Here is a 20,580-nt window from a genome sequence, read left to right as displayed (position 1 = left end):
TAAGGCAGGACAAACTTATAGGAGGACGAGATTAAAAATGTTGATATATTAAAAAAAAATCACGCCTTTACTGTTTTGCAGCATTACTTAATCAATGCTTTAAACAATATATTTAATTAGATAAACCGGCGTTTTCTTCAAGAAAGAAGTACTTGTTAGTCAGATTGTATTAAAGAAGGCTAAAATGGGGTAATGGGACAACTTTTTCATGACGTCAAGTTTTTTTTTACCAGTTTACAATTCATTAAGTTAATTAAAATTGCTGCCAAAGAGAGGGTCGTCGAATCCCAGTCCCCACACTGCATTTAGCTATGGGTCTGAACTATCATAGACCTGTAATTCAATAATTATTATAAGTCTCTAGAACTATAGTATATAGGTGCACCACCAAAAGTATAATTTTTTTAGAAATATGCTTTGTAATGTTTTCTTATTTCAATTCTTATAGAAAGAAATCTGTACAGAATGCCGTTGAACCGAATGTTGTCATCCCAAGAAGCACTCCTTATCAAGGACTTTATATTACGGGGACTGGTCACTCTCAACAACGTCCTTATAATGTGTAAAAATGCCTCCCCCTGGCTTTATGATGATTAAACTTAAAGCCTATTGGATTTACATTTGATATACTGGGAGAAAGAGAATTTTTTCAGAATTTTAGTTATGTAAGTTATAAAATTGACAAACTGATAATGACAAAGTTATGATGAAAATACTGAGGAAGGGTGTGTTCTCAAAACACTATAATATAATAAAATTGTCCCGATTGACCTAGCTGTAAAAATCAATAATTACTTATTACTTATCAGTAAAAGAGATATATAATTACATGTCTATGTCAGTAACTGAAACAAGAGAAAATAATGAAATTGGTCAACTGCTAAGTTCTCAAAAGACATCGTTGGTAAAAATATAGATACTCTTCTTGGTTGTGTTTATATACCCCCTGAAAACACAAAATACGCCTGTAAAGACTCTTTCGATGATATTGAAGCTGAAATGATACCTTTGAAAAATAGAAACGACCTGAATTGTTTGATATTGGGGGATTTCAACGCAAAAACCGGTATATTGAAATATTACATTACCCAAGATGAAAATATTGTTGATACACTAAATTTGGATTGTGATGTTGATATTATGTCTTATATATATGATTATGAAAATCTGTCTTTTTACAAAATACCACTTCAAAGAAGTAGTGAGTGTTGCTGTAATGTAAGTAATTATGGTCATAAGTTAATTCAGTTCTGCCAAAGAAATAATGTTTGTATATGTAATGGCACGTTATGCAAAGATAAAGGTATTGAGAAAAGAACATGTAACGATACTAGTGTGATTGATTATCTTTTGTCATCGTCGGGTACTGTACCATTTTTCACAGAATTCAGGGTAGACGATTTTAACTCATTAATTTCAGATGTACACTGTCTTTTACACGTTGAAATTCAATGCTCAACTGTTTATAACATTGATGAAAGTGATTGTGATCGCGAAAATTTAAGGATTGTCAAATGGAACAAAAAGAAGCAATCAGATTTTGTTAATAACGTAAGGAATGATCATGAAGGCATGTTAGATGAATTAAAAGCAGAGCTTGATAATCTAGAATCAATCGGGAAGAATTCTGTAAATCAATGTAAAATTAATAACATAGTTGAGAGAATAAGTAATTATTTTCAGACAATAGCTGTACAAACTTTTGGTAAAAATAGAAGTAAAACAATCCGGAAAGATATGTAATGACAAAAATCAACCTTGGTTTAATGCTAAATATAAAGACAGTAGGAAGAAATTCCACAAAGCCAGGAAGCGATATATAGTTTCTTAAAAAATTTGGAAAACAGAAAACTAATGAAAAAGACAAGCAAAGAATATCAAGGTGAAATGAAAAAAGCGTATGATACCTTTCAGAATAAAATTGGAAATAATTTTCTAAAAGCAAACAATTCCGACCCGAAGGCTTTGTAGAAAATATTAAACATCATAGAAGCGATATTTCTGTAGGTGCATTTTACGATTTTTTCGTAGAACTAAATAAGAAAGAAAACATAGATGAAAATGAAACTTTTGATTTTGAAAATTTTGTTAACAACTTACAAAGTGAATTGAACGAATTACTTAATTGTCCAATCACTGAGGACGAAGTAGTTCAAAGTATTAGAAATCTAAAAATGGCAAAGCCTGTGGAGTTGATGATATTCTTAATGAATATCTTAAAAACACTGTTTTGGAGCTAATGCCTGTATACTTAAAGACTTTTAATGTAGTACTCGATACAGGTATTGTACCAGAACTTTGGTCACAACGAATTATTGTACCTATTTATAGGAACAAAGGTTTGGTATTGGATCCAAATAACTATAGAGGAATTACACTAAATTCATGCTTAGGGAAAACCTTCTCACCCATTTTGAATGAAAGACTTACTAAGTTTTCTGATGAGATTGAGCTCTTATCTGAATCACAGACTGAATTTCGGAAGGGTTATTCTACTGTTGACAACATTTTTGTGTTACACTCCCTTTTAGCTATTTATTTTTCAAAAGGTAAAACATTATTTTGCACATTTGTTGACTTTAAAAAATCATTTGACACAGTCTGGAGAGATGGTATGTGGCTAAAAGGTAAAAAATCCAATGTAACAGGGAAACTATTTTCAGTTATTTTCAATATGTATCAGAATATTGTGTCTTGTATTAGGCATCAAGGTAAACTCTCTGCATTTTTTAACTGTGGAGTTGGTGTAAGACAAGGAGAAAACTTGTCGCCTTTTTTGTTCTCAATTTTTTTGAATAATCTAGAAATCTTTTTTCAAGACAATGAAGTACAAAATCTAGATTTAATAGAAAGTTCATGCTCAGAAATGTTTGATGTATATGTCAAAATATTTGTAATGTTTTATGCAGATGATACAATTATAATGTCGGAAACAAAGGAAGCTATGCAAAAAGCATTGGATGTGTTTGCTAATTACTGTAAAGAATGGAAATTACAAGTTAATACTTAAAAGACAAAAGTTGTCTTCAGTAAAAGAAAGTGTAAACAACATTATCAATTTCAAATATATAACAAAAATATAGAAATAGTAGAGTCGTATACATATCTAGGCACGGTTTTCAATTCCAACGGCAGTTTCACTATTGCAAGAAAGCGTCTAATAGATCAAGCCCAAAAAGCTCTTTTTGCTCTCTATAGGAAACTAAGAAACATTCTACTGCCAATTTATTTACAGTTGAAGTTATTTGATACTTTGATATCACCAATACTGCTATATTCCTCTGAGGTATGGGGTTTTGAAAATAAGCAAAACATTGAAAAGGTACATCTAAAATTTTGTAAAAATATCCTTAAGCTGAAAAGCAGCACTCCAAATTTTATGGTATATGGAGAGTTTGGTAGAATTCCACTTGAAATATTTGTTAAAGTAAGAATGGTTAGCCTTTGGGCAAGAACTATGCAAAAAGAACAAAAACTGTCAAATCTTATGCTTCGGGTTATGATAAATATGACAATAATCCAACCAAATTTAGGTGGGTTAACTATATTAAATCTATCTTGGATGATACGGGTCTTAGTTACTTACGGAACGAGCACGTTAAAGTAAATATTAACTGGCTTAAGATTACAGTTAAACAGACATTATGTGAACAATTCTATCAATCTTGGTTTTTACAAATGGACAACACATCTCGTGGTGAATTCTATTCCACTTTTAAATATGAATTCAGAATTGAACCATATCTTCTCAGATTGTACCCAATAGAACGTATTCATTTGACAAAATTAAGATGTTCCAACTTAAAACTATCAATAGAAACTGGGAGGTGGTCTGGAGTCCCACGGAATCAAAGAATATGTAATGTTTGTAAAGAAGGGGTGGGAGATGAATTTCACATATTCTTCCAGTGTAATAATCCGACGGTTAAGTATTTAAGATCTCATTACATCCCAGATTACTACTCAGAGCAACCGAATATGAGTCAATTTGGTGGGTTATTGACTATCTGTAATGTTCAATTATACAAAGGAGTGTGTGCCTTTTTACGAAAAATTGCTAATATCATATGAAAGCGATTTTGTTAAAATATAAATGTGAATCTGTTTGTATTCACATATTTTATGATTTTGACTGTTCTGTGTATTGTGTCTGTGTATTTGTCTTTTTTACATGTATGTACATGTTTGTATTTGTTTCTTGTTGTCCTCTTGTACACCTACTGTGTCAGAGGCTATCAATAAAAAAAATCTTGCTAACTGTTAATTCAGTGTTTCAAACTCATTATTATATAATAAAATATACATAATTTTAAAAGAAATATCTTTAATCTTGTAATCGGTAGTAAATGCATATAGTTAAAAAAAAAACCAGAAAGACGCAATGCTTAATAGGTTATTGGGGTATAGTTTAGGAAAATGAAAATTTTTATATTTCGTTCTCAAGACATAGGTACATTCATATAGTCATACTTTTATTGTTTTTTCCAAGCATACTAATTAAATAGCAGATTTTTCTCTTCAATTTGATATTAATTTCACTTCAATGAATGCAAACGTTCAATGACAAATCATACTCTATGAACCTTTAAAAATTTTTTTTTCTTATTTGTCTAAAAACACCTGATTTTGAAATGGACAATATTTACATTCCCCTTATTTCAAATAAATGAATAAAAATATGTATTGCCATTCTCCAAGCGTTTATCTTTTATTTGGGACATCACTCGTCAAAATCCATACGGTTGTTTTTACAAATACCCTTAGCCAAGTTACAAGTGTACTCTATTTTAAACAAAGAAATTTGAGAAAATTGGTTAATGCACAGCCAAACTGTAAGGGCAGTGTTCTGTACAGATTTTTACAAGTGACAATTCCCTCTAATAAACATTCCCTGTCTTTATAGACACCAAATAAAACTAAAAAGGATGACTTGAAATATTTGTGAAAAATAAACACGAAAAATAGAAACCTAGTGTATCAAAAATATACTTTTACACATAAATAAATCACATGCTTTTGTGATCTCCACAAAGAAGTTTTCAATAATCCACAAGAAACATATAGTTAAAATATTTTTTTCACGACCCAAAACAAGAGCAAACTTTTGAAAATTAAGTACTATCCTCTTTGTTTTCAGAGTATCCACCGCGTACATGGGACATGCACAGTCCAGTATTAGTTACATTTCATACCAATGTTACCATGCATAAACTTCGTAGAGTATTGATATGAGGGTCGACAGTTTTGAAGTCCTTGACCTTAACCTTGACCTATGACCTTAAGAAATTTCTAAGGAATTCTAACAACATATGGGTGTTACCAGCGGACAAAAAGTGACACGCTGCATGTATTTGTATCACTTTAGTGCCTTGTTAAGTTCGTTTGTGTACAATTCTCATGTAACACCATGACAACAAGAAATGATCACTTGTCCGTTCATTAGTCTACTTTACTTGAATCTTTTAAAGACTTAATTAATGTAAACAGTTTTTGCACTGACTCTTGACATTAAAATGTTCATTAGAATGAGACCGTGTGGATTATGATCTGAAAATATATCTGACATTTTTGCATGCGAATACAGTATTACTAGTACCACAAATCGAAGTTCTCTTTTCACCAACAACAGAAAACAAGTTGCAGTTGGCAGGATATGAAATGTCATTGAAACTGTCCTTTTGTTATGAATTATGAAACATTTATTGGATTCAACTAGGGTTTCTGATTAAGTAAATTGGTTTCTAATCAGAAATCACCAGGACGAAATCACAGAACTGTTCTAAAAAGTGGAAGTTAGCAGGTGTTTATCGACGTAATAAATCCATGATATTTCGCAGATTCTTAAGTTTCCGAGCCCTCTCTACATGTTGATCTTAATCTGCATAGCCGTTGTATAAGTCCATGTGACAAGCACCGTAATTGAATGTAACTGATTGAATTCACGACCGTATAAAACCGTTGTATCCAAAAGGACAGCGACCAATAGGAATGGTATTGTTCACGAGGTCTGATTTTGTATTAAATGTTTGTTTTAGATTGATCTCACGAATGATTTTTCGACACTTCAAAGAGAATAATGGCTTAGATGGCTATCATTGATATCAAGGAGATCAACGATTCGGCTAAAACGACATTGTCCTTTTTGTTTTTGACACAAATCATAGGATTTTTGTTTTAGTCTTCAAATGGATTTTGCTTGTCATAAAGATATTTAACCGGGACGTAGAAAGAAGACTAAGCATTCGTACCTCCAAGTTAACTTTTGTGAAGAAATATGTGCTTTTGTCTTTTAGTTGGTTAAACTACGGTTGGAATAAACAAAAACTGCAGTAAAAATCAGGATGAGAAGGTAAGTGCCACCCAAGTAGTTGGATAACTGCGCGTTGATATTCTCTACATGGAGAACAGTCGCAAGGGGTACAAAATATGGGAAAATTTAGCAAATGATAGCCTGGCATCCCCCATGGAAACCCACCTTTTCAAAATCTCTGGATCTGCCCTTGGCCTATCACCAGTGGCGGATCCAGAGTTTAAGGTGGGGGGAGGGGGACAAAAAATATTTCTTGACAGGATCACCGTTGAGGATCACGAACGAAGTGAGCGTTTTTCATGATTTAACACGCACAATATTTTAACATTTATTTTTTCTAAGGGGGAGGGAGCTGGATCCGCCACTGGGGATAACCACGCTATTTCACAGGCATATGTTTCGTTTTCACTACAAATATATTATTATGAAAATTGTACTGGACAAATTGAAATTATCCCTGATACAATTAAATATATTCTAAACATATGATTTGAGTTAAAACACAAAGAAAAAAGTAATATTACGAATAACATTATTATTTTTACCATGGTGCTCAGACCCGGAACTTTATATTACAGTAATATATACGCGTTAAACATATAGGTTAGTACATACACAAATTTATGCTGTCTGGGACGCGGCTATCTCAAAATGAGTAAAAATAAAAAGTGCTCGGTTTTATAAAAAGGTATATCCATGCAAATTTAGAATATATTTAAATACCATTTATATAGTCTCCTCGTGATGACGTCAATTGTCAGAGAATATAACGTTAGGTTGCAAATGCGGACCCTGTTTTTTTTAATCAATTTAGATCAAAGATCAGAATTGATGCAGTAGTCGCCAGAGCCTATATATTTGTTAATCCTGTTAACACATACAACTACCTCTAATACCGCCGCAGAAAAATAGTTCCATTGACATACCCCGATAAGGTTCAAATGGAAAAAAAACATAGGTCCCCTTTACAGTTACATAGTTTTCTAACGTATCAGGTTAGATTCAATGTCATATTTAAGACAATAAACAAAACCAATTAACAACTTTTATTCAGATTAATTTGGTAACCAATTTAGTTTACCACTAACCTCTTATCAGTACCCGTTGTTCATTTCTATGCATTTAGCCGAATAAACCAGTCGTTTACCTTAGAAGGTATGCTAAGATACTTAGATATACTCAGGTTGTATACAAATATTAGACGCATAATAAGCCATTTGATCTCAAGCTAGGAAGGAAATCCCTATGAGATTATAGTCATCAATCCTAGAATGGAAAATATGAAGAGGGATTTCCGCTAGAATCTTGGTTCCCTTTATAACTCTTACAACACGCTTGACTGTGTTTACAACCCCGGTTCTTCTCATTGTATCCCTTTTTGCATTGTTGCGATTATTTGTGCACCTAGTGTACTGGTCTTAAAGTGGAGTCCGGGTTGCATGCTCATTTACTTTTGTTACTTTGTATTACTTTGGTTATTTTATGTTCTTTATTGTGTGTGCCAGTTTTCCATGTCTGGTCATTCTTTTGATTTCCACTAGAATCTTGGTTCCCATGATAACTCTCTGAGACGTAAAAATTAAACAAACAATGAAAAATAATTCAGTACACGAGTACTTTGGTTTGTAACAACATTTCATTTTTTTCATACTTTTCCTACGCGTTGCATATGTCCGGAAAAGCTCTCTGTAGAGCGAATGCAGATGGTTCAATTACTTTCCCGATATACCTCTTTTAGGATGTTTTTGCACAATGTCGGGAAAATCTTCTGATGGTCGTACATGTACTTAAGAAGAATTCTTACACGTTACACACCTTTTCCTGTGTGCTCTCCTTACTTGCGAGCTGGTCGCATGCATATCATCATATGGCTGGTCTTGAGATATGAATTCGACAGAATCAGTTAGATTGATGACTACGAAAAAATATCAATAAAAAGCAAAGGAGTATGAATATTAGGTATGACCGGCAGGACAAGGAGTATCGCTGTCCAACTCTTTCAGGGGCGGATCCAGACACTTTGAAAAGTTGAGGTGGCAGCCGGAATAACTAAAAAAAGGGGATGCTAGGATATCATTTGGTTAGAAGTGGTACCCAGGAAGTGGTAATCTCTTTCGAAATTGTCTTATTTGCTCAACTGCATGGTTTAAATTGGTTATGATAATGCCAGGTGTTTTGGGGGTAAAACATTAAGAACTTAAAGAAGATGGCTATGCCCCTGTTATATATTGATGTATGTTCAAGAAGCATGTGAAACATGGAATTTCTTTGCATTACTCAAGTTATTATTATATAACGCTTAGCATTTTCTGAAACTGCAAAATTTGATACCTGGGAATATCTCCATTTGGCTGAATCTGTGAAAATTAGCCGCTGCAAAAATGAGTATGTTTACAGTATTTCCAGGTATTTGATGTAAAGGAGGCTTAATTTAATGATTTATAATTTATGTTATAATTTGTGAAATACCTCAAAATAAAATAATGTGAGAAGAATTGATGAATTGCTAATTAGGGCATACTTGATAAGCATGGGTTAAATCCATTTTAAAGTGTTAAAACCACCCTGAATAACAAAGATGCATGGATGGAGAATTACTGAAAGGCTATTGTACAACTATCCTTTACATTATTGATAATATTTGACATGCAATTTTTTTCTCACATATTCCTAAATTCTGCCATTAAATTAAATTTTATCAAAACTTAAAAGATTTAAATGAGATTTTCAAATGAAAGGAATTCAATATATAGAGACTTGATACATGTGATTTATTATAAATTTGACCACAGAGGTGAAAAAGTTATCTAGTGTATATAAATGGAAAAAACTAAACAAAGAAAAATGAATTAACCTGAGTGTCTGAGTTATCCTAGGTTATCTATCGGTGGAACTTGTTAGTTATCTAACCGTACAAGGTCTGCCTTTAGGCAGTTTTTTTTAATCAAATTTGGGATTGCCACACACTTTGATAACATCTTTTATGGAATATTGAAACATTTTTGTAGTGATTATACATTGTTTATGATGATCTTTGGTACTGACAAGGAATGTGGCTCGTGTTGGAATTTACATGTATCAGTTTCATTGTGTTTGTTTTACTCCTGAGGAAGTAATTATTTTCAATGGAGATCTTGAAGGCCTTTGAAATTTGTTACTTTTTATACTTATGTTGAAGAGTGAAATCATTAGTGGACTTTCATGTGGAAATCTGAATTACAACAATTAGGGTTATTGTTGAATCATACTGAGTGAATTTAATTGAGCTACATGTAATTTTTATACTACTATCAATAAATAAAAAAGTAAATTTCAAATGGATTTACAACCTAAAGTGATTTTCATCTCTATCTGGAAGTGGAGTCAGTGATAATATCTGTTATTATTACATATTATAAATTCCATTGAGGATTAAAGAAGAAAGGAGAGGGAATTATTGATCCTATAAAAACTATTACCTAATGTGTGATAATAACATAAAAGGACAAAGTTAAATTGTCACCTTTGAATTAAGTCCTCAACTCTAGGAAGGCATTTACACGTTTGTACCCCAGGGTGTCTTGTTTTCCAACACCTTGCATTAAAGTACATTCTACAGCCTGGTACTGGTATGGAGTATTTCAATGGATGTAATAATGTAGTTATGGTAAATTTGACAGTGATGTAAACTGTAACAGTATTATTACACTTGTTTGATAGTTTACCAGTGACATTTGAACACTGGATTTAATTTATTTTGTATGTATAGTTTTAAATGTGTTTATTTGAAATTTGGATAATAGCAGTACTGTGTTATTTGGAATATATCTTGGAAGTTTCAAAATGTTTGTAGACAGAAAGGAATGGATGTAAGTTTATGCTATTGATAACTAGATTTAAAAATACAAAGCTTTTCGAAGTTCATTTCAGGAGATGTATATAAAAAGAGGGACAGATCCAGAGATTTTAAAAAAGGGAAGGAGTCTAGAGAAAGGGGGCTCCAGACTATTATTTGCTCATTTTATATGTCCAGATTTTTTATGAAAATAACTAATGGGGGGTTCCAGTGTAGAACTGCTATTGAGAACGTAGTTTTTCATTTCCTTTCACAACAGAAAGCTTAAATGTAATCAATAGTGCAGTTACTATGTATACATACATTAAGCAATGTGCAACATCAACTTATGGACCATGCAGTGTCAGAAATTATACTTCAACACATGGTTACATTCAGGTGACCAAATCTTTAATATTTAGCATAGACTTTTTATATACTAATGCCTTGTCTATTGATCTAAATGTTAGTTTCACACACTGTTCAAGTATTGAGACTGCATTTAGGACATGGCTTGAAGGGGACACAGGAATCATGTCTAAGTTATCAATTTAAGTGCAGCATTATGTTTATAGCTTGTGATAGTTACAAAAGGGAGAGAATTATAAAAAGATTCTTTTAATTTTAAGAGTGTCATAACCCTACATGTATCTACGGCTATCATATTCATATAATATAAATGGTTATTTGTTCCTGTCATAATCCATTAAGTTATCTAAAGTTATAATAAGTTATTTATATCATTTTGAAATTATTTAGGCTATAAAAGTGTCTATTAAAGGCTAAGCAAATCTGTCCTGATAATATTTTTCTAGTTGAAAAGATATATTTACCAACAGAAAAAGGTATATTTATTACATTGAGAACTAATGATTCAACCGAATGTAGATATATTTTAGATTGAGTTACCTCCCTTTGAATTTGAACATGAGTATTTCAGCAAATCCAAGCGATACTGATTGCAAATTTATATATTAGCAATGTAATATCAGTTATTTTGTCATTTTACATTGACCTCATAATTTTTACACGCAGAAAAATTTACTGTTGGAAACAGAAAAAGTTAAACAAAATTGGCAAAAATTGTAGATATACTGCCTGTAACGTAGTAAAACACAAATTTTATAATTTTCAGAGATATTTGTAAAAATTAATAACACAGTAAGTTTTATTTGATTACAATGGAATTTTGATGAAGCACCACCGACCAATATCAAGAATAAATAGAGCACCATCCTCATCATTTACTTAAGAATACTAGTAACTAAAATATAAAATGTGTGGTGTACCATATCTACAAAATAGAGGAAAAATATAAATGAAATAAAAATTAAGAGAAAAAATTCAGATTTTCAAGTTGTTTTTATTAGCTCGTCTGGCCAAAGGCCATGTGAGTTATTGCCATCACTTGGTGTCCATCGTTGTCGTCGTCGTTAACAATTGTACAAAACTCTTCTCCTTTCAAACTACTTGACTGGTTAGAACCAAACTTGGTATAAATGTTTCTTGGGGTATCCTGCATAGAACTGGTATGGGAATTTTTGAATCGTCGAAAAACATGGCCGCCATTACTAAAAATAGAACATAGAGGTCAGACAGTAGTTTTTCACATATATCTCCAAAACCATTAGGTTTAGCTAGATTCTGACATCTGGTAAAAGTGTTCAGCATGATGAGATCTATCTCTGATCAAATTTTGGTTTTAATCCGTTAAGCCATGTTGGAGTTATTGCCCTTTTTCAACAATTTTTGCTATTTTTAATGTTATTTCTGTCAAAAATCTTCTCCTCTGACACTACTTGACCAATTGAAACCACATTTGGTATACAAGTTTCTTGGGGTATCATGCATAGAACTGTTGTGGGGATTTTTGATTTGTTGAAAAACATGGCCCCCGTTACTAAAAATAGAACACAGGGGTCATACAGTAGATTTTTTTAATATATCTCCAAAACAGTTAGGTTTAGCTAAATTCTGTCATTAGGTAAAAGTATTCAGCGTGATGATATTTGCTATTTTTGATGTTATTTCTTTCAAAAATCTTCTCCTTTGACACTACTTGACCAATTGAAACCAAACTTGGTATGAATGTTCCTTGTGATATCCTGCATAGAACTGATGTGGGGATTTTTGATCCATCAAAAAACATGGCCCCCATTACTAAAAATAGAACATAGGGGTTAGGCAGTAGTTTTTTGCATATATCTCAAAACTGTTAGGTTTAGCCAAACTCATTCAGTTGCTGAAATGATCCTTATTATAAGTCCTACCAAAGTCTTCTTGAGTCAAAATTGTTGGACATCTCCTTGTTAAATTTATTACCCTTGAAAGACAAACTTTAACAGGTGAGCATTTCAGGCTCCTGGGAGCCTCTTGTTTCATCCTTTATGAATTGGGAAAAATACGCCCATGAACACATCTTTATAGATGTACCTATTAACGTACATATTATCGTAATTTTAATGTTTTGAGGGCTTCACTTAAAACATCACTTTTCATTTTTGTTAAACATTATTTCAAATTGAGAATTATATACATGTATGACTCCAGGGGGCTGTGTTAAATGTCAATTTTACTGAAACACGAATAAATCCATGTTTTCGAGTGAATGACATAGTTTAATCATCAAATGTTGTCTTTTTCACCTTTGTAAATGACTTTACCTTTAGAAAACTAATCGGTACAGGTAATTACATCAAATATCTAGGTAGTATAAACATTGCAAGGTCAGGTTGGGACTTTATTTATTGTCTATTTGACCATGTCATAACTAATATTGTTTTTATTGCAAATCATATTGGAAAGGATTTAGTTCTTAGCTGGACTTTACATTTTCTTCCTAAGCTCCAAGTTGAAGTTGAGGTGAGCGCAGTATTAGTAATGATATTTCTGTGTTTAGGTTTACGTTTAGTTCAGATGCACAATGCAAAACAAATAAATTGGAAGTACATGTAATGTATCATAGACATTTACTCAGTCAACAGTACCAATGGGGTTTATTTATGTGTGAATATGGATTTTTATACATTATACATGTGTGTCTTGTATCAGTTCTATACTGGTAAAGTATTAAGTATTCTGAAATAATCATCAATATCTGGTATTTGATACATGCACCAGCACAAAATATAGAATATAATTGTTAGATTGGATGGGAGAAGTTGATGAATACTGGGCTTAAATTTCCACTTCCATAAAAACTGTGGAGAACATTACAGACTATTCAACCAGCACTTTCTCTCTAAATTTGAGATACACACAGCTTACTAGTAAAGTACAGTTTACAATACAGATTTCCAAAAAACTTTACATTCTGAATAATTCATTCAAACTTAAATGAATTTCAGTGAGCACAATGCTACATGGACACATGGAGAAGTTATACACTGCAAGTTGTCTGACTGTCTGTGACTCATATTTCCAAATGAAATGATTGCCTGATTGCAATTTGCCATAGTTAGATGAAGTCCTTTCACATATTTTGACACATTTTGCATGGGAGCATTTGATTGAGCAGCCTCTCATTTATACTAGCCCAATGTAGCAAGATAACTACATCCAATTCTGGCACATTGTTCTAATCCAAATTTTCATCATTACTCTCCTTATATTGCTACACACTAGGTACAGAAGTACCACATGACTACCAGTGTAAATGTCTTTGGTATCATTTGGTTGGAGATAGGACATAAAAATTTCATAAAATTGAATCATACAGTGTATGTAAGCAAAATTCCATTTGCCCTTATTAATTGAACTGAAATTAAACCTGACAATTTGTCTTTGCAGGTGTGAAAGTCAATTATAGAAAGTGGTAATGGGGTTTGTGGTTACTTACATCTCCCTTTGATGTTGCTATTAAGATTTTATAAAAGTATCTATTGTTATCTACATGTGTTGATTTGTATCAAGATTTAAAACTTCTTTGACAGTTGTTGGTTAGTTGAAAGAGTTTGAAATAGAACCAATAATTTGAGACTAATCTTTATGACTTTGATAAATGAAGAAAATGCATTAAATGTATTTTACAAAAAAATTAATAAATAAGTATTAAATAAAATAAAAATAATGATGAAAGAAATATAAACATAAATTTGTATTAATGATGTCAAATTGCTAAGGTATTAATACTTTATAACTTGGTTTTACCAATTTAAAGGATGCTCAAGTAATAGTTTTGTAAAAATATATAATTTTAAAATTGTGCATTATTTATATGAATTTTCATTTCTTTTTATAAATAGTACTACATTTATATCAAAATCGTCATGACAACTTCTGTTTAGCAATTTCCATTCTATTTATTATTTTTAGTAATTAGGTAAATACATGTATTAAATAATACAAATTGAACACAAATGATGACAAAGTCACACTGATCATTCTGCAAAGTGACAGATCTCCGGGGAGGGCTTCAGGGGTGGGAACTCCAAATGAGAATGGAAAATTTTGTTGATTTTTTATGCATAATTTAAGCAAACATGAGGAAGTAATAGCCTATATCTCCTTTTTCAAAGACAATATCTTATTTATTACAGTGGCAGAAAAATTTGTGTGTTAAATCATGAAAAACACTCAGAAAGTAGTATGATTCAATAGTAATCCAGCAAATTAGTTATTTAGTATGATTTCTTGACCTCACCGTTGATCCGCTCTAAATATTTTTTAGCCCCCCCCTTACCTAAAACTCTGGATCCGCCACTGTATTACTCACTGAGGGTCCTCATATTTAAAAAAAAATATCTTGTCAACTGTTTCTTAAGACAATCAGTTTAACAATTAATAAAAATCTAATAGCCATGTATGCAGATGTTATAATTTTCATGGTATGGCTTATTACTGTTAAATGTCTTTTAATCGGGAAAAGATAAACATTCAGTTTATTGTAGATTCACTGACTCATGATTTCCTTAAGAAACTTAGTCTCAATATTGTAAGATGGGGACATTGTCCTTTGAACACAAATAATTTGAGTATCATTTTGGTACTCAAGTACTAGTTTACGATTGATTTTACTAATAACTCTCCCAATGAAGGGATGCACTCGGTGTCTTGCATGTTTTCTCAGTGTACAACCATTGAATATTTTAGGGCGGCAAAGAATCTTATGCTGAACTGAATGGTTAACCTAACAGGGTTTAACAGATTTTGTAGTTAGATAAAACATATGATTAGGTGTAGGTCATTTATCTCAAAGGTCTGCCTGAAGTGAAGTGTCCTCCTCCCACCCTGGTGTAATCATACACAACTTTTTTGTGAAGTATGGCAACACTGAAATGCTATCTCTGGCTTTAGATGTATTGCTACATATTAACCCTTAATCAGGCCAAAATAAATCAGTTGTGTGCTTCTATTTCCTAACCCTTTCTCCGTTGTCTGACCCTGACCCTCAAAATTTTATTGCCAACTGAAAAAAATCCAAATTTTCTGGTTATTTCTTTATTTCAAAACCAAAAAAAAGTTATCTTCCTTCCTTATTTTTTTTAGTGTTATAGGAAACACACAATTAACTTATTTTGGCCTCTGAATGATTTGTCTTGGTAAAAAAAAAGATAAATATATGTATCCAGCTACCCCTACCTACCCTAGTTTTTGTGCCTACCCTAAACTGAACATTTTATGGCCATTTCGGCTGAAGCCTGTAGTTAATATCTAGATTGTAAAATGTTTTTGAAAATAAAATAATTTCCCTACCCTACCTACCTACACTATTTTTTTTTCTTGCTGGTAGCAGGAAACAAGACTTATTATTTTTTTGGCCCTACCTTCTAGCACCTAGTTGATATAGGGCTATAGGGCTAACAAGGCTCCTTATCAGGGCTATAATGCATGGTGTCAATACTACTGTTATCTTAGTGTGTTTAACTATTGGTGGTTAAGAAGGAGACTTAGTTTACTTTTGTTTGATATTAGATTGGTGTAATGCAATTTTCTGGTCATTTAACATGATTACTACCAATTTATAACAGGTTAAAGTAATAGTATTAACTTCACATGTAACAAGGAGTCATATCTAAATCAGATTATTTACTAAACTGTGAAAAGGGTATTGTATAATTTTGGGTTTGTAGAATCAAACAGAATCAAATAGTCTGGTTAATAATTAAGTAGCTGTCCTTGTAACAATCATGCAAAATCTGAAAAATGTGATACACCCAAAAAAAGGCTACATATTTTTATTTTTGTAATTAAGTTGTTTTATGGGTCTATACTATGAAATGTGTAATTATTCATTCACATCTGTCTGCTCTTAGGCGATAATCAACATTGAAAATCCAATAGATTCTTTTGTATTTGAATGTAATTTACAGAGTTATCTCCCTTAATTTTGAAATTTACAGTGCATTCTATATATTTTTTATCTCCTAAGAACACTGGTTATATGAAAAACTGAATGTTAATTTTTGTTTATTATGGCTATTCAAACAAAATATCAAAAATAAAAATATATAGGCTTTTTACCCATGAATCACATTTTGCATGATTCTTAACTGGAGTGCTACTTAATGAAAACGAAATCAACTATTACAGCTTTTGATCATGATTTTGTGTTTTGTATTTGTATAAATCCAGAAAACACTGACACAAACTGTTTTGTGAGGCTGTATATAACAATGTTCAAGAGAGAAAATTAATTTTGAAACTTCTTTTGTTACAGTATCAATTAGGTTACTACATTTGAACAACATATATTTGACAAGATATCAGGAGGTATGTTCTGGACTGAGGTCCAAGATTATAAGTTCAGGATGGGTTGGGGAGTAAACATAATACATTGGTGCGGAAGCTTTGAAAATTCGTCAGGCAGTCATTTTCTTTAAAATGAAGAAATGTGCCATGTGCTGCACTCCCCCTTTTTAGGCTATAGTCTGAACATAGTTATAAAAATTAAATGATTAGATATAAGATAATATGTCAATGATAGACTTGATAATTGATATATTTGACCAAGTTTGTTCTCAGTGACTTCAGACACCTTTTGATAATGTCACCTGTCAGTGTAGAAAACAGATCTACAGGGTTGTCAATTCCAGTATAAAGTTGATAGGTACTTTTAAGGCATTGTTAATAATGTCATGGTATAATATCATATTTCTAATGTTATGAATCATGTGACATCTTTAAATCTAATCCATTTAATAATTTAATTATTCAATTATAGTACAATGACCCAATAGATTGTACATAATCTAAGGTCAAATAACATATTTTGATAAGAGGTCATTGGGATAAATACTTGAGACAGCTTATAGCTGTTTTTTTTTTACCAATCATAGTATATTTTTGTTAAGGTAAGAGCTTTTGTTTTCTTTTCTTGTTGTGTTTTTGTATTTTTCATCTGGTCATTGTCCCCTATATTTAAGTAATCCCTAATGGGTTGAAAAATCACATTTCGTATATGGTTCTTCATATTTAAACCTTTATATATGTAACTATGTAAGTGTTTTCTAATAAGAATCTTCAATGATAGATGAAATGATGTACTAGCAATAGCAATGGAGCATCAGCAATGTCTTATGTATTCAATAAGGGGTAAGAAACTTTAAAGGCTCATTATTGAAACGACAGTTATAATTTGGAAATGATTGTTTGAACTTCTAAAACAAGCACAGAAATAGTGTTCTAAGAAGTTTTGCATGTCTCTGTAGTCAGTACCCATAACAACTATTCAATACTTCAACAACAGTCATTATTTGGATCCAAATATCTCAGTCCCTCATAGGCAAAACATGAAATCAAATTATCATGATATTATAATGATGATAAATTTAGTACTGTACCTTTTAAAACATTGGAAGAGTCCTTCAGTAAATATCTTGGGGAAGAAAAATAAAAAAAAATCTTTCTCTTATTTCTTTTCTATTGAAAGATCAGTGTTTTGACGGAATAATAAAGTGCTGCATGTAGTCTATAATTCAATTTTTATATACTGGAAATAAACAAATGTACCTATGGCATAACTTCAAATGGTTCTGGATATTTCTATCATTTTCACTGTATAAATACCTTTCCTTTGATTTGGAAAAGTATTTTTCAGATTTTGTTGGTAGCTGTATGTAGGAGTTATTACATAATGGTAAGATCTGTTTCACAAGAAAAAAACAGTTTAACACTCCATTACACAATGTATACCATTGTTACAGAAACTGAGTCAGATAAATCTGTCACGGCACCATATCTATATGATGTAAATGATTGTAAATTAAAAGCATGATAATGACATTAGGTTTCATCAGTAGAAGTGCTGCTCAGATAAACCATCAATTATGACATAATTACTGCTGTCTTGCTGTATACATAGACTGTATCTGTTTGTTATAGTTAAAGACATGATATTCTTTAATTGTGAATCATTTTCCTGTTTTTCATGTCGGTTGTAAAATTTTATCTTTATTTTGCTTAAGTTTTTACATGCCTGTATTTCAAGTCTATAATTGTCACTGCTTCATTGTTACATACAGATGTAGTGGGCGATCTTTGGTTGAAATGAAAATTTTAGTGAACTCAATAGTATTCCTCCTCCAAAGACAAAACCTGAGGTACATTGCTTTTTAGGTTCTTAAACTGCTGTAATGAAGAAGTTTTTTCTTGAAAGCATTGGTCACATGGTGGGTGATTCTAGAAAAGCAGAGGATGTTTAGCCTACTGGTGTACATGGTCCATGCTCCGAGTTTTTAGTAAAGTATGCGTTGCACATTTACTTTTGTTGCTTTGTATGTATTATTTGGGTTATTTTATGTTCTTTGTTGTGTGTGTCTGTTTTCCATGTCTGGTCCTTGTCTGTGGATTACATTCTTTTGATTTCCACTAGAATCCTGGTTCCCTTGATTTGTAAGTTGGTACTATATGGGACCAACTGTGTAAAAGCATATGCCAGGTTTAATTAGTTCTGCAATATTTCTTCTTCGTTGTAGTTTGACTCAATTTTAAACTGTGAGTTTCAGCTTTATGTGCAGTATTGCAAATGTAATAGGACTGAACCAAAACAATTAAACAGAAAAAAACACTGATTTTGATTTGAAGCATTCAGCTATTTACTGTAATAGTATTATTAAATTTTCATGTTAGCTAATTTTTGCTGATTTTATCAAGTGAACATATTTGCAGGTATTAATTTTCATGGTTTCAAAAAAATGTTTAGCATTATATAGCATTAAAAATCAATATCACGCGTTTTATATTTCATGGTTTTTTGTCCAGCGTGAAAATATAGAAAATAAGAACACCCTGAAGTTAGTAACCTGTGATTTAACACCATGTTTTAGAGATTACTTTTGCATTAAATACTTCTAAAAAACTGTTTTTTAAGTCTTTATCACCTTGAAAAATTTCTGTCCAAGGTCATTGTTGCTAAAAATAGGAAGTTTCAGTGGAGATAGGTAAACTCTTGGTATGGATGATGAATCTTGTATAAAGATGTTTGGTATCAGAGCAGGTTAAAATGAAAGAATGGGCAGATATAGACAGTATAAAATACAGCTAATCAAGTTTATTATGTACGTGAAATGATGCATGGAGCTCTATGATAAAGAAATTAAAGATATGAATTGGCTGCCAAAAATTTTATCTCAATAAAAAACTAAAAAACTCGACTTGTTGAAACCTATTGAGAACACCCATTATTAATGAGCTTTGATTGGATGTACTGTCTATTTTATATCCCATTTTTTGGTGGCTTTATTTACTATTGGTAAGGGGTAAAGTCTTGTATGGATTGGACTTTAGGAATGGCTACCCATTAGTATCTGGATTATATTAAATCATACTAGTTTTGCTAGCTTTTCTGAATTGTTATGAAGATTAAAAGATAATTTGAATTAAGAATATTATTTTTAGCCCTTAGGAGCATATTGCTTTAATTCTTATGTTGCCTAATAAATCATTTAAAAAAAAATTCTGTTTTGAGGGATATTTTGGAAAGACATAAATAAAGATTTTATTTTTGTAGCCAACTAAATGGTCCCAGGGGTAATAGGCATTACCATGGGATAATTACTGGAACCTTATTTTGCAGAATTTCAACCCATATTAATGAATGCCACATGACCATATTCTAACCAATAAGAGTAGCTATTCTTCTCTGATATTAAATAATGGTATTCTTCAAGAAAGAAAGTGTTAAAATGTAAAAAGTAATGATACCTCTATCTATATACTAATGTAAAAATTCACCAATTTGTACTAGGAGATTCTTCAATGAAATAAACATTCAATATAGTTGTCTTTATAGATTGTAGATAAATAGAATGACCTTGGAAAGTGATATTGCTCCTTCAACAATGATAATGCCCTCACCTATGCCTCAAGGAGTTATCCCGATTTAAGGCAATAACACTGTTCCTTGGGCAGTCAGTTTCTCATATAAATGCTATCTACATAAGCAAAGCATTCTTTCCATTGTCCATTTCATGTATGCATGATACTATATATTTTTTTAATTACGGGTGTGTAATGG

General features: G+C 31.6%; 1 protein-coding gene across 4 annotated transcripts in view; it reads left to right on the top strand.

Moving 5' to 3' along the window:
- Positions 1 to 6,225: 6,225 nt before the first annotated feature.
- The window catches only part of LOC148611732 (breast cancer anti-estrogen resistance protein 3 homolog), a 48,391-nt gene continuing 34,036 nt past the window's right edge, over positions 6,226 to 20,580 (top strand). Inside the window, exon 1 of one of the 4 annotated variants that reach the window (XM_088592573.1) lies at positions 6,226 to 6,349. In XM_088592573.1, the coding sequence (XP_088448699.1) occupies positions 6,342 to 6,349 (8 nt within the window). In that variant the 5' untranslated portion in view covers positions 6,226 to 6,341. Of the gene's footprint in view, positions 6,350 to 8,155; positions 8,270 to 9,301; positions 10,159 to 12,835; positions 12,987 to 20,580 lie in introns of those variants that run through there. The other 3 variants (XM_088592572.1, XM_088592570.1, XM_088592575.1) reach the window with 3 other exon arrangements.

The sequence above is a fragment of the Perna viridis genome, chromosome 7 (genome assembly GCF_037379345.1).
Source record: "Perna viridis isolate PV_CMFRI_1.1 ecotype Kerala chromosome 7, ASM3737934v1, whole genome shotgun sequence".
Classification (NCBI taxonomy): domain Eukaryota; kingdom Metazoa; phylum Mollusca; class Bivalvia; order Mytilida; family Mytilidae; genus Perna; species Perna viridis.
The sequence above is the reverse complement of the archived record's forward strand: the minus strand, read 5'-3'. Positions and strand labels throughout refer to the sequence as shown.